The 14,988-nt window shown below is 42.5% G+C and overlaps 1 protein-coding gene across 9 annotated transcripts in view; it reads left to right on the forward strand.

Annotated features, from left to right (window-relative positions):
* Fam151b (family with sequence similarity 151 member B) overlaps positions 1-14,988 on the forward strand; it is a 41,673-nt gene that overhangs the window by 23,025 nt on the left and 3,660 nt on the right. For 4 of the 9 annotated variants that reach the window (XR_007593883.1, XR_007593880.1, XR_007593879.1 and 1 more), the window contains exons 6-7: positions 6,246-9,555; positions 9,786-12,516. Coding sequence is in view for 2 of the 9 variants with exons in the window: in XM_050153882.1 (XP_050009839.1) it covers positions 6,246-6,405 (160 nt within the window). In the remaining 7 variants the exon portion in view is untranslated. The other 5 variants (XR_007593884.1, XM_050153883.1, XR_007593878.1 and 2 more) reach the window with 4 other exon arrangements.

A 14,988-nucleotide genomic window follows, 5' to 3' on the forward strand; every position in this document is an offset into this window, starting at 1 on the left:
TTGGGTTGAATTTATTTTTCTAGATTATGACTTAGTGATTCCTTCCCTTTCTTCCTTGGAATATTGATTTCCTTTTATTGCTCTGGTTGGATTCTTCACTGCTGGTTTTCACCTTTGCATTTGTTAAGATAGCTTTGAATTACTTATATTAATATGGATTTTGGAGACTGTTCCCTTTCTCTGCCATGTGCTTGAAATGTATCCTGTCGGTCTCCAGAGCTTCTGACACTGCTGATCTGAACTAGTCTGCAGCTGTTGCCCATCCGAGTGGTGGGTTGTTTGTTTGTTTTTAACCAGTTTTACTTTAATAATGTTTTCAGCCTTTATTGACTATATTTCTACTTTGTGGGTTTACAGTTGAAAAACATTTGAGTAAATCTGTTGACTTATTTCTAGGTGATCTGTTCTGTTTCATGGTTCTATGTGTCTTTTTTTTATGCCAGTACCATGTGGTTTTTTACCACTATGGTTTTGTAATTTGACTTTACAAATGTGATACTTCCAATATTTTTCTTCCTTCTCAAGAGTCTTTAGATATTTCAATTTCCCATAGTTCCATATCAACTTCAGAATATGATTTCTATTAAAAAATCCCATTCTTGTTATGGTGGTTTGAAAGAGAATGTCCCTCATACGCTCAGGTATTAGAACACTTGGTTTCCATTGGTGGTGCTGTTAGGTGAGGTTTAGGTGGTGCAACCTTCTGGAAGTATGTCTCTGGGGGTGGGCATTGATAGTACTCTCAGCTTCCTGTTCCTATCTGTCCCTTGCCGCCATGCCTCCCCACCATGGACTTTTGTCCCTCTGGAACTGTAAGCCAAAATAAACATACTTTCCATAAGTTACTGTTGGCCATGGTATTTTATCACAGCAACATAAAAGTAACTAATTCATGAGCAGGTACTCAAACTGGACTGTTGCTGAAGAACCTGACCATCCCCTCCCCTAAGGAGTATGGAAGTCTCTGGAATTTAGGACTAGAAAAGTGGTTGGATGCCGAGAGCAGAGCTTGATGGGCCAGCCTGGCAGGGTCCTGAGAGACAGCAGTGCTGAAGCTGGGCCGGCTGTGAAGGTGCCTGGTTCAAGACTGTGGTGCTGGAGCCGGGCCAGCTGAAGGGTGCCTGGTTCAGGAGTTTTAGAGGAAAGAAGGGACTTGAACAGCAGCTTGGCCCTAGACCATTCCTGGGATATTTTCGCAAAGACTGGTTGCCTTTTGTCTTTGTAAGAACTCACTTGAGGCTAAACTAAAAAGTAAAGAAATAATTTCTTTAGTGGAAGAAACTTCAAGACTATCTAATGTTGAGTTTATGGTTTGGTTATTATTGACAACACTTCTGCAAGTGTACAGTGAAAAGAGCAAGGGGGCAAAGGGAGTGCAGATGCCCTGCTCGGAGAGAAAAAGAGCTCCGGGAATTTCATGCTTTTATAATTAATTACGTCAGTGCCTAGCGCGACTACAAGTATAGTTCTGAGTTGTTGACGAGCTTGATCCTTTATGAGGTTGCTGACCATTAACTTGCTTGTCTTAATTATCTTTACCAGTTAGTAGTTTTTATAAGATTAGGATTTGCAGCTTTATCTCTGTTAAGTTTGGTCCTATTTCTGAATTGAAGCTTTTAGTATCAAGATGAAACTTCAGATAATGAATACAGTCCACAGAGAGACTGGCAGCCTCACCTTCCTGCCCCATTCACGATGCTTCACTACAGAATATCACAGTTTCTTGTTTGACTCGGTGACCTCAAGAGAAGGCCAGACATACATTCTTCAGCCTGAACAGACTTTAGGGGAGGCGAGATGTTTTCTAAGCCAGTGGTTCTCAGCCTTCCTAATGCTGTGTGACCCTTCATCACAGTTCCCCATGTTGTGATGATCCCTAATTATAAAATTCTTTCATTGCTACTTCATAACCGTAATTTTGTCACTGTTATGAATTGTAATACAAACATCTACTTGCAGACAGCCCTAGGTTGCCCCTGTAAAAGGTTCTTTGGCCCCCAAAGGGATGGCAACCTTGTTGATGGTTGAGAACCACTGCTCCAAACTCTTTGCCGGTCTGCTTTAAGTCTTTGTCTTGCTACATCATAAGATAGGAATACCCCAGTTTCTTGTGTTTCATGTTTGGTACTCATTGCTGTGGCCCTAGCGCTTTAGCCTTTTATTTATTTTTATTATATTAATAATATAAAACATTTTATGAACTTAAAATATCCCATAGCCTTATAAATTTAAAGATTTTCAAAGCTGGTCTTTAAAAAAAAAATCTAGTTTTTTAAAATTTTTCTGTAAAACTACAAAATTTTCCCTTAAGAAAGTTTAAAATCTCTCAACTGTGTGCTCTTGCAATATCAAAAAATAAACCTTTTTACTTCCGGAGGAGCAAGCATGATCTGCACAGGCAAAACCAAGCTCAAGAAATGCAAGCTTTGACTGTTTTATTTGTTTAAATTAGCATATATTGTTATAGATTTATTTTGTTATGGTGTTTTGTGCATTCTTTTGTTGGTCACTTCCTAGGTCTTAAGAAGCTGTCCTGGGATATGGAATGCTTCAATTCAGAGAAAATTATCTTTCTGACCATGAGATAATTTCTTATAATAATTTTCATCTTTTTTCCTACTAATATGATTTCATTTTTGTTTATGGCTGAATAAGAAATCCCATTGTGTATATGTACCCCATTTTCTTTAGCCATCTGTTAGTGGACATTTAGGATGGTTCCACTCCTGCTGTTGTGAATAGTGTGGTAATAAACATGCATGTGTAGTTATCTGTCGATAGGACGTGGAATCCTTTGGGCGAATGCCCGGGAGTGTCATAGCTAGGTCTTATGGTAGTTCTATCTTCAGTCATGTGAGCAGCCTCTATACTAGCTTCCTTAGTGGCTGTGCGGTTTTACTCTCCCACCAATGACTTATTTTTTATTATGTCCTCTTCAGAATTTGTTATTTGTTTTCTGTGGTAAGATGGAACCTCAAAATTTTTATGTGCATTTCTTTGGTGACTAAAAATGTTGAAGTGTTTTAAAAATAGTATTGGCTGTTTATGTTCTTTTGAGAAATCTCTATTGAGTTCATTAGTCCATTTATTGATTGGAAGATTTAGGGCTTGGGTGTTTATTTATTTATTTTTGCGGTTCTTTCTGTATTTTAAATGTTAGCTTTGAAATGCAGGTGGCTCAGACTCCCTCACATCCTGTGGGCTATGAGTTCACTCTGTTGGTGGTTTCTTTTGCTGGGTAGGAACTGTCTAATGTCATGTAATTCCATTGTCAGTTCTTGGAGTTTTTTCCTATGCTATTAGAGCTCTTTTTAAAGGTCCTTGCCTGTTTCTGTATCCCCTGTGTTTTTCTCTGGCAGTTTTAGAGGCAGCTTTCTGTTAGAACTGCCTTAACTATAGCCCAGGGTTCAGTGAATTGTCCTCTTTTCATTTGACTCTAGGAATTTTAAAAATCCCCTCTCTGCTTTATTCAGTGGCTCACTGTTGATTGACAAGTGTTTTCAGGGGCTGTGGATGTTGGTAGAGTGCTGGACTATTACACACAAACCCTGAGTTTTTTTCTCAGAAGTAAACGAATCAATTAAGTAACAGAAGTTCATCATTCGGGCTCTGAATATGGGCTTAGTTCTGTGGTTTCTCTTGCTGCTGACTTATAGTTTTTGTTCAGTACAGGTAATATGATACATTATTAGGAAGTATTTCAGTTTCATTAAATTGAAATTTAATTGATTTTAGAGATTTTACCTACCACTGAGAAGTATTTGTTCCCTGCCAGTTGGCTGAGATATTCTGCAGCTGTCACTGACCTGAAGTCCCCCCACTAATATGGTCAGGAGGCTCTGATCTTGCATGCCCTTTAGAGTTTGTTACATATATCTGGGAGTCGTAAATTCAGTGCACAGACACTTCCAATCATTCTCTCCCTTCTCGGTGAGTTGTCTCTTTGTGAATAGTAGGCTTCTCCATGTGCTTTGGTGAGGTTTGGTTTCCATGGGCAGGTAAGGCTGGGGACTGTTGGGCAGTGTTGCAGAAACATGTCTCCCTTTGTGGTCACCTATTGTCACAGTCTGTGCCTGCTCCCAGCAGCAGGGAAGCCCGGGAAGTGTGGCTCTTGTTTGTGTAACTGTGTAGACAGAATGAAGAGGTTTGTTACATAAGAAAAATAGGAAGTTAAACAGAGCCAGCACCGTCTGTCATGCAGCCTCGTGTAGTGTTTAACTCTTGCTTTCTGTTTTCCCTTGGGTGACTTTGAATTCAACTTCTCAATCATTAATGCACGAGTTCAAAAACTAGACAGAACCAAAGGGTTGCTGTGAAAAGTCCACCCGTCTACACAGTCCTCCGTACCCACAGTCACCAACGTCTCCCTGTCTACACAGTCCTCCGTACCCACAGTCACCAACGTCTCCCCGTCTACACCGTCCTCCCTAACCACAGTCACCAGCGTCTCCCCGTCTACACAGTCCTCCCTAACCACAGTCACCAGCGTCTCCCCGTCTACACAGTCCTCCCTAACCACAGTCTCTAACGTCTCCCCATCTACACAGTCCTCCCTACCCACAGTCACCAGCGTCTCCCCGTCTACACAGTCCTCCCTACCCACAGTCACCAACGTCTCCCTGTCTACACAGTCCTCCCTACCCACAGTCACCAACGTCTCCCTGTCTACACAGTCCTCCCTAACCACAACCACTAATGTCTCACTATCAGTTTTCGGCTTCTGTGTGGAAACGTGAGAAAAGATAACTATGCATTCTTCGTCTTCCTCCTCTCAAAGCATCTGCCTTATGTACCTTGGTCCTGAAGTAGAGCAAGTAGAGGAGGGGTCTGAGGACAGGTGTGATGAAGCGGGGACGCACAGGTGCCCTGAGGTACGGCCTACCCAGCGTCTTGCTTTGTGTTGGTTACACAGACATGCTCTTCATAATGTTTGGTTTAAACTACATTTGAGATTTATATACCATCTTACAGTTTTTCACAGTAAAACTGTTTTTAAAAATGGGTCCCAAGAATTGGTTTAAATGAATCTATTTAAGAGTCCCTTTAACAGTCTTATTTACCCCATTTCTGTTTTAATAAAATGTAGAGCTATTTAATGAGACAGAAATGGCCTGGAAAGTTCTTTTCTTAACCTAAACGATCATATCTGTGTCTCCTTGTAAGGTCCATTACCATGATTCTCAGATAAATTAATAGATTCGACCTCAGAAAAAATATAGAGAATTAAAAGCTAATGTCTTTTTGTGGCCTATACTATAGTTTAGAATTCTTTTCAGTGTGTCGTATATCACTTCTACTAAATCTGAGCTGTTTCCCGCTGTTAAGTTTCTTTACTCTCATTTCTCATCAGGACGGCAGCCTAACAAATGTGTGCTCCTCACTAACCTGTGTCTTCGTTAGTAGCAGAGGCGCTTTGGAGGTCTCTATGGATTCCCATGAGTTTATGGGGAGAGGGGATGTGGCTACTAAAGAATATGGTGTCCCAAGGCTGGCGAAGCAGCCACATCAATAGAAAAGAAAACAGAGCAAAGAATACCCAAACTCTCACATGTCTTGCATATGTAAAATTTTACATTAGCTCTTATTTTAAAAAAATTATTGTTTTTTTTTTTCACTTTATTTATGTATTTAATGTGTGATGGGGGACCCATGTATCTCACAGTGTGCATGCGGAGGTCAGAGGACAATTTGCAGGACCTGGTCCTCTCCTTCCACCAGCTGGGTCTCCAGGGTTGAGCTCAGGTCAGCGGCTTGGCAGTAGCCTTTTCCCCATGAGCCCTCCCCGACACCTGTTTGCTCTGTTAACAGCGTCACACCGTAAGCAAACCTCCGAGGCAATCATTAGTGACTGGTGTTGGGGTGACGGTGACACTCGATCACTTCACAGTCTCTCCCATCGGGCTTTCTATTTCCTGACTAGACAGCTGAGCAGACCCAGGTATCCAGTTATAATTTCCTTTGAGAAGCGGAGTCTTTGATGAGCAGCAGAGTCTTTGATCAGCTCCTCTTACAGAACGCGGCTCATTTCCAGCGCGGCTGTGTGGTTTCTAAGCCACAGAGCAGTCTCGTGATTGAAACTCAGAAGCTGCGTGATGTATGCGGAGCAGTGGGGGTCTGCTCGCCTCTGGCCGCTCTGCTGCTGCTGAAGAAATAAGGCTGGGCAGGGATTCAACTGTCGGAGACGTGGGGAATTTTCACCAGTTTCTTATCTTCTGCTCTATCTGTACCCTTCTGTTTTAATACAGGTACAGCCTGACTGTTTGGACTGGAAAAGATGACAATTATTCCACTGAAGATTTACTTTATATTCGAGACTACTTTAATAAAACCCAAGTTTTCTATGATATTTTGGATCCACAAAACCATGAATTTAAACAAGCCATTGGGATCCGAGTCCCTCTTTAAGAAAACAAGAATTCACTTCTAAATCAGTTTCTCTTTTGGCTTCATATCCTTCTCTGCTTTGTCGAAATTAATTACGGTATTAATAGTGATTATTGGTTTGTGCTAAATTTATCCAATCAAAATGTCTGTTGTGTACTTCCTCCACCTTTATAATGTCATATGGCTGTACGTATGAAAGATTTCCCAGCTGCAGTAAAACTGTCCAAGCTGCGTGTGCTAGAACATGCTTTTAACCCTACAACTTAGGGGACTGAGGCAGGAAAATCAAGAGTTCAAGGCCAGCCTGGACAACATTGTGATACCCTATCTCAAAAACAATTTTTATAAATTCTCTGTAATCACCAGACATTAATTTTGTAAAAAAAATTCAATTAATGAATTGACTACTTTTTGATGAAATTAGAAGCACAATATATTTGTCCAGAATGAAATACTTCCTATCTAGCCCTTAACAATTTTCTTGAAAAGTTTTCCTATGTTTATTTATTTATTTATTTATTTATTTATTTATTTATTTATTGCATGCATGTGTATGTGAGTGTGTCAGGATGCATATGTAGCAGTCAGAGGAAAGTCTCTAGGCACAGGTTCTCCTCTTCCACCTGTGTGTCCTAGAGATGACACGCAGGTTGTTAGGCTTGGCAGCAAGCACCTTTACTGCTGAGCTGTATGTCTGGCCTCATAGTCTGAAGACAATAGTATATTCTAAGTGACACTCAAGAAGCTGCCACTTAGATTTAGATATAAAGGAATTAAGCTGTTCTAAGAAACAAAAGTGCTAAAAGAGAATCATGAGATTTATTCTACTGCAAAGTATATTCTGAATGATTACTTGTGTGGGTAAATACCTGTGCTCAGGTCTTCACACCACACATGACTGAAGAGCACCTTTGGCCTAGACACAAAGCCGAGCTTAGAAGGCATTTGGCAGTGAGTGTAAAGACCTCCTGGCTTCTGAGACAGGCAGGAAGCACTAACTCTAAAAGAAAATACAGATAAATGGATGTGAACAAGCGTCTCATCAAAAGATACCATTGAGATAGCTCAGTAGTTAAGGGCCTTGACAGCTTTTCCACAAGACTCAAAGTTCAGTTCTTGACACCCACATGGTGTCTCACCACCATCTGAAACTCCGGATCTACAGGATGGAATGCCCCCTGCTGGTCTTCTTGAGTACTGCACTCATGTGGTGCACAGACACACATGCAGGCAAAACACTTATACGCATAAAATAAAATTAAATTCTTAAAAAAAAAAGCACTGGGGCGTATCTGACAAAGGACTGCTATTTTATGTCATGTACACCTATAAAGTGGTAAAAAGTCAAAAGCTTGAATTAAAAATGAGGAAAAATTGATAGCTACACCATGAAATAATATATTCACATGCCCAAAGCAAGTTTTGCAGAAAAGGTTCTGGACAGTATTACTGTTCATCCAGGAAAGGCAGTTTAGGCCACAGTGAGATACTAGTGCATACATCCCAGAACAGCTAACACTAGAAGGACTGGCAGCTTGTAGGGGGCAAAGGAAACATTCCTGCAGTTTTCAGTAAAGACAGTATCTCTGACTAGGATCCAACCATTGTATCCATAAGCATGAAGTCAGGGGAGTTCCCATGCTCACAGAGAAGATCTGTGATAGAATTCTGGTAGCCGTTCTATTCTGAGCCCTAGTTAGAAACAACACATTTTCTTTTTTTTTTTTAATTTATTTATTAAAGATTTCTATCTCTTCCCCACTGCCGCCTCCCCGAAACAACACATTTTCACCAGCAAGATGTAGACAGGGGTTTCTGTCCCGTCCGGTCCTGCAGCCATTCGGTCGCAAAGAAATACATAGAGGTCTACTACATTAATTATAAACTGGTTGACCTATTAGCTCAGGCTTCTTATTAACTAATTTTTACATCTTACTTACATTAACCCATTATTCTTGTCTGTGTTAGCCACGCGGCTTGATACCTTTGTCAGTGAGGCATTCTCATCTTGTTTCCTCTGTGTGTTACAACTGAAGATTCGGCCTTTCCCCTCCATAGAATTCTCCTGTTCTCATCGCCCCACCTCTGCTTCCTGCCTGTACTTCCTGCCTGGCTACTGGCCAAGCAGTGTTTTATTAAAAATAATACAAGGGACAGGATAAAAGACTGTTGTCCCGCAGCAGCAAGAGAACTGCTAAATATAATTAACTTACTACACAGTGTTAAAAAAGAAGTCTGAACTGCTTAATTCATGTTGTATGGATAATAGTAAACAGTGCAGAAGGAGTGAGGACAACAGAGTACACACTATATGGATCCATTCAAGGACACTGTCTTAGTTAGGGTTTCTATTGCTGTGAAGACACACAATGACTACAGCTACTCTTATAAAGAAAAATACTTAATTGGGTGGATTACAGTTTCAGAGGTTATCATCATGGTAGGAAGCAGGCAAGTGTTCAGGCAGATATGATGCTGGAGGTACCTGAGAGTTCTACAACTTGATCCGCAGGCAACAGGAAGTGAACTATATACCCCACTGAGTGTAGCTTGAGCATAGGAGACCTCAAAGCCCACCCCCGACAGGGACACACTTTCTCCAACAAGGCCACACCTACTCTAACAAAGCCACATCTCCTAATAGTGCCACTCCCTGTAGGGGCCATTTTCTTTCAAATCACCATAGGCACCCAAAAGTAATTTATGGCAACAGAGGTTCAAATGGTGATTACTCATAGGCAGAGTATTGGATGGGCAGTGGAACAATTTGGAGAAGAGATGAAAATGTAACTGTGCCAACATTTTTGAAAAGAATATTTGGGAAGAAATTATCGAGATGTACATTTTACTGTGTTGTAAGTTATACATATCAATCTTTGATAGTATTTTCACAGACCTTGATGTATATAAATTCATAGAATGCTAACAGACACTGAAAAGCCAGCTTCTGTTAATGTGGAAAGATATTGTGGTTGCAAAACAGCACTACGGGATGGTTGTATATGCAAAGCTGATGTATTCACAAGTACAGAGAATTTTGGAAAGAATCTCAAACAGAAAATACTTGATGCTTCCACATTCCCAAGCCTTAGGTATCGTTGTTGTCATCCCATAGCATTGGAATTCTGCTGCCATGACTCACAAGATCTTCCCACCTCAGAAGAGACACTGGTAAGAGATTTGATTGTTCCAAATTTCAGAGCCTTCTAGATGCACAATTACTTTTGGTCCTGTGAGAGTGGCGTGGCTGCTCATTAGCCACTATGTGTTGACTTCTCTGTGGGAAATTATTAAAATAATTCAGAACAATTTGTTGATTTGCTTGGATCATAGTTCTCTGGGCACTTTACCCCTGTAATTTGAGCTGTCACGTGTTTTTTTTTTTTTTTTTTTTTTTGAAGAACCCCATTAAGTTTCCTGAGGCTCAGGGGGTAGGAAACGGAACAGACATCTCCCTGTGCTGAGACTCTGCAAGTGTTTCTCTGGGACCCTATGCTGGGACTCCATCCAGGCTGACGTGATGGTCACGGACACCAGAGAGGAAGCTTTGAGATACTGATGAGGTGCTTGGCTGCTCCAGGGACCATGACCCACCATAAGCAGGGAAGGATTGTGAGAATCCAGGGACCACAACCCCCACCATAGGCAGGGAAAACCTCCACCCACCCAATTCTAGACCTAGTTTCCTCTCCAAGAAAGACATTCTTTTCCTCAAGTCATCCTGTTTTCTAAGGACTCCACCTCATCCCACTCCCACAGTGATTTTGACTTTACTCCATATTTAAATTATTTCATAACATAGACAATAAAACTTCCCACACAGTTCACAGTTACAATAGCAAGAGAGTAGGGACTGTGGGAGACTGGCCAGTCTCCTGGCTTCTCCCCATTGCTTTGTCCCTATGCCTAGGAGGCTCACTGGAGCACCAGTCCAGTGACATCTGGTGCCTGAGCCATCTGGGTTTCATTGCTGCTGTATTCGCTCGCTCGCTTTCTTTGGAGTGAAAGAACATAACAAAAGTCCAAATTTTTAATTAAGGTATTTGGCTGTGAAAGTCTTGCTTCTTTGTCAGCCCAAGGGCTAATTACGAAAGCAAAGAAACTCTAGGGCTCGGAGCAGAGCGCTCTTCTGATGTGTACTGGTTACGGGTCTGTTGCTGTGATTAGGCACCACGAACGAAGGTAATTTAGGAAGGGTTTATTTTGGCTTATCATTCCAGAGGGATAAGAGTCCATCATGGTGATGCTGAGGTATGGTGGCAAGCGGCCGGAGCAGGAAGCCGAGAGCTCCTATCTTCAATGGCAAACATGAAGCAGACACAGCAAAGGAGAAGCGAGAAGCAGGGGCAAGGCTGTGTAATCTCAAAGCGCCCTGCAGTGACAGGCTTCCAGCAGCAAGGCTACATCATCTAACCACTCCCAAACAGAACCACCAGCTAGGAGGAAAGTGCTCAAATACTGTGCCTAGGGGATATTTCTCATTAAACTACCATAATATGTAAAGGGCTCTGGGTTCAATCCCTTGCCCCTCTCTCTCTCTCTCTCTCTCTCTCTCTCTCTCTCTCTCTCTCTCTCTCTCTCTCACACACACACACACACACACACACACACACACAGAGTTCCTGTTGTACCCCCAACATTGCACTCTCAAGGGTTTGGAGGCCTTGGTGGTCCTACCTGCTATATGGGTCTATAATCACATACTTTATTACTGACCATGGTAACTTCAGAGCTTTGCCCAGTGAGGTCCTTGTGTTTCAGCGGACTTTGTATTTCTGAGACTTGCTCCATCATGGCTACTTGCTGTAGGGAAGCCACACATCCGCTCCCGTCAGATTGCTACGTCAGCATCCCCCTTAGGGCGTTTCCATGTGTCTCTGGGTAGAAGTGATTTCTTCCCTTTGTTTCAAGTTCTTGATCCCAGTAAGGAGTACCATTGCAGGAGTCAGCTAGTAAGTGTTTTTCAATTTGAGAAAATTGATTTGAATTGAAATGTTTTGCTCAGCAATTAAACTCCGCACCATCATAACCAACACTGGGTGAACACAAAAACAACGCAGAATGCTGTGTGCATGTGACTTCTCCTACTTAGTTCAGAAGTGATAACAAGTAAAGACATTTCAAAGAACTTTCTGGCTGAAACTGTTTCAGAGGTCATTAAGTGAGAGGCCCCCTTCTCGAATGTCTGATCTCAGCCATCTCCTGTGTGTGTCTCCAGGAATGGTACCCTATGTCCCCCTAATGCAAGCTTCTCCCTAGACTGGCAGCCCTAGTGCAAATATTCCAGCAGCTTCATTTTCTAGTCGTGTTTGACTTCATTTGAAAGACTCTGGGCTCAGTCATTTCATCATTCCTTTCCATATTTAAGGCTAAGCTCAGTTGAGTCTGTCTGAGCTAAACACTACTCACTTTTAAATATTTTCCAGACTTGATTATCTTTTCCATCTTCTTGCATTGATTAATTTTGAGTCAATGTGACAGAAACACCTACAGAACACCTTAAGGGACCAGTTTTAGTCTATCATGGTGGGATGCATGGCCTTGGAAGCATGTGGCAGGGTCTGCTCACTGTACAGCAGATAGGGTGCAGAAAAACACCCCAGGTGACTTCTCGGCCAGCCAGGCCCCACTTCCAAAAGGTTCCAGTCTCACAAAATAGTGCCACCAGCCTGGGGAGCAAGAGATCAGAACGGGAGGCCATGGGAGGCATTTTCAGTTCAAACCACAACTTTCTCCTGATGTCAGTGCCGTCCCCAGACTCGGATCTTTCACAGTTGATTAAGGAGGGCTGCATCAGTAGTGGACACAGATTAATCTCCCAGCAGTGTGATCTGGCCCCGTTGGCAGTTCCAGCATGCACAGACGCCCCTAGACCGGTGATTAACCACAGCTGCCCATTTCCCTCACCAGCCATTGCTTGTCCTAACCCCAGGCCGCTGAACCCACGGCCTTCACGACGGCTAAGCTGCTCATTGCGGGTTTGATCCTGCAGCCCGGCAGACTGGAGTCCTTGCGCAGTTCCCGATGCTGCAGGACATCCTTCCTAGCCTTCTTTTTTCTTTCCCTTCCCTTTAACTGTAGACTCTGACAGAAGGTTTGCAGAGATACGGTGTCCACTTGAGAGGCGGGCAGGTGAGTCTCCCGTATCTGACAGATTTGCTATGGTCTGACTCTCCTAGGAACGTGGACTTGCGATCCAAGAGTCAGCTGAGGGTAGATGATATACATTGTGTATATGCATGAAATTGCCAAAGAATAAATAATAGCCAGGTATGGTGGTGCTTGCCCATAATTCCATCATTCAGAGGCCAAGGCAAGAGCATTTTCAGTTCAAGGCCAGCCTGAACTATATAGTGACACTCAATCGCAACAAAACAAGTAAATATGACCTAGAGACACTGCAACTAGACAAGACTATATAAACACAAATTTTAATCTACTAAGAATTATGGCTTCCGATTGAATTGAGCCTTGTAGTAAAATAGATTTCAAGGTAAGCACAGAGGTGTTACCTACAATTCCAGCTCCTAGCCTAGGTAGGTTGAGGCACATAAATCCTGTGGGCCCAGAAGTTCTAGGTCAGTCTGGAAAATGCAGACAGACTCATAGGAAGTGGGGGGGGGGGAAGGAGAGAGGGAGAAAAAAAAAGAAGATAGGGGATAGGAACGAGGAGTTGATTTTGAAAAGTACTGCTGGGCAGTGGTGGCACACCCCTTTAATCCCAGTATTCAGAAGGCAGAGGCAGACAGATCTCTGAGTTCAAGACCAACCTGATCTACAAAGCTAGTTCCAGGACAGCCAAGGCTATACAGAGAAACCATATCTCAAAACAAAACAAAACAAAAAAACAAGGAAAAAAGCAAAACTAAAGACCAAAACTGCCATTTCCTAAAAGAATATGATGTAGCCCATACCATTATCACCACCCAGGGCAATGTCAGGTTCCCCAGAGGCAGAAAGAGCAAGGGGAAAGGGGAGTAAGAGATGCTCTTAAAATTTACTTTTATTTTAAATAATTAATTAGCATATATTCATCATACAAAATGAGTGCCATAATGTAACAGGCCCTGAGATCCTAGCACAACGGACACCATGTTAGAGGTGCCATTCTGACCTTACAACCCAGCACATAAATCCCTACAACTGCCAAGATGGGAACAAAGACCTAATTCATCAAAGATAGACCAGAGTTTCAGAATCCAGCAAAGTCCCTAACTGTGTTAACCTTGCTTTTTGGCTTCTGTAGTTTCACTTCTCACGAACTGTTCTGGCTAACCAAAGTGTGCCAAGCAGGATGTGTTTTTTGTGCATAAAACACAAAGAATGGTGTGGCTTGGGGCTGCATGATTTGGGCAAGTTCCCTGTGCAGTTGCCAGCTGGCAATTCAGACTTTCTGTTTGGCTTTACAAGTGTGGGTGTGTTTCTTGGTAGAATTACCTTACACTTGTAACATTGATGTGTTGTATGCACAGGTGTGTGTGTGTGTGTATGTATATATGTGTATGTACGTGTATGTACGTGTGTGTGTGTGTGTGTGTGTGAGTGAGTGTAGGCCAGAGTTCAACCTTGGGTGTCTTTCTTTATTGCTCTCTATTTTGTTTTCTGGGACACCGTCCCTTACTAAGCCTGGAACTTGTGTGACTGGCTAGCCACAACCCTCTCCCCCGAGTCCTGCCTCTCCTCCTGGGGTTAGGCATGCTCATAGCCATGGCTAGCTTAGGTGAATCCTGAAGGGCTGAACTCATGTCTCCATGCTTCCACAGTAACTTCACCCCCGAACTATCTCTCTAGCTTCATTTTAATATACTCACGCAGGTGACATCATACATCTTGTTCATATCTAACCCCCGCACCTCCTCTTGTTCCCCTTCCACTGTTCCCTTTCCTCCCCCAAACGGTTTCCAGATCAGAGCCATGTTTAACTCTGTAGATTTAAAATACTTTCCCTATGACAAAATACATGTAGTTACCCAAGTCTGGCTTGTTTTGCTTAACATGATGGGATCTATTTCTGTCCATTTTCCTGCAAGCGATGTCATCTTGTCCTTTATGACTGACTGACCCGCCTGTACATGGCGAAGCTGGTGAGCAAGTCCACTGCAGCCAGCTGATTTGCTATCTCTGGCACTCCTAGAAACTTCTTCGTCACCCTCAAAAATGCCATCTCTCTTTTAAGTGAATTATTAGGGAGCAGAATGAGACTCGCAAAGGGTTCTGTGACTAGATGCCTGGCCTGTGCATCTCTACTGAGGATACACTTACGCAGGTTTAGATGCCTTCTTTGGATAGGCCATGTCAAGCTCATCTTAGTAACAAGGCCTGCCCTGTCCCCTCTGAATGACTGTTTCCCTGGGTCTGTATTAGTTATGATCCAGGAAATTCTGCTCACCCGGAACTAAGAATGGTAACTGCAAAGCCACTGTGTGATGTGTTTTTTGACCTCTAAGTTAAAGTTAAATCCAACTCTACATGAAATTCAATTATAAATGTAAAATAAATATGTATGTGCACGCACGTGCACACATGTGCGTGCACACACACACAGACTTCTCTAGGAAACATTAGTGACTCATCATGGACTCCCAGTGATAACCATTTAGTACA

This window comes from Alexandromys fortis, unplaced genomic scaffold (assembly GCF_014885135.2).
Source record: "Alexandromys fortis isolate MF-2015 unplaced genomic scaffold, M_Fortis_MF-2015_v1.1 scaffold_79, whole genome shotgun sequence".
In the NCBI taxonomy this organism is placed as follows: Eukaryota; Metazoa; Chordata; class Mammalia; order Rodentia; family Cricetidae; genus Alexandromys; species Alexandromys fortis.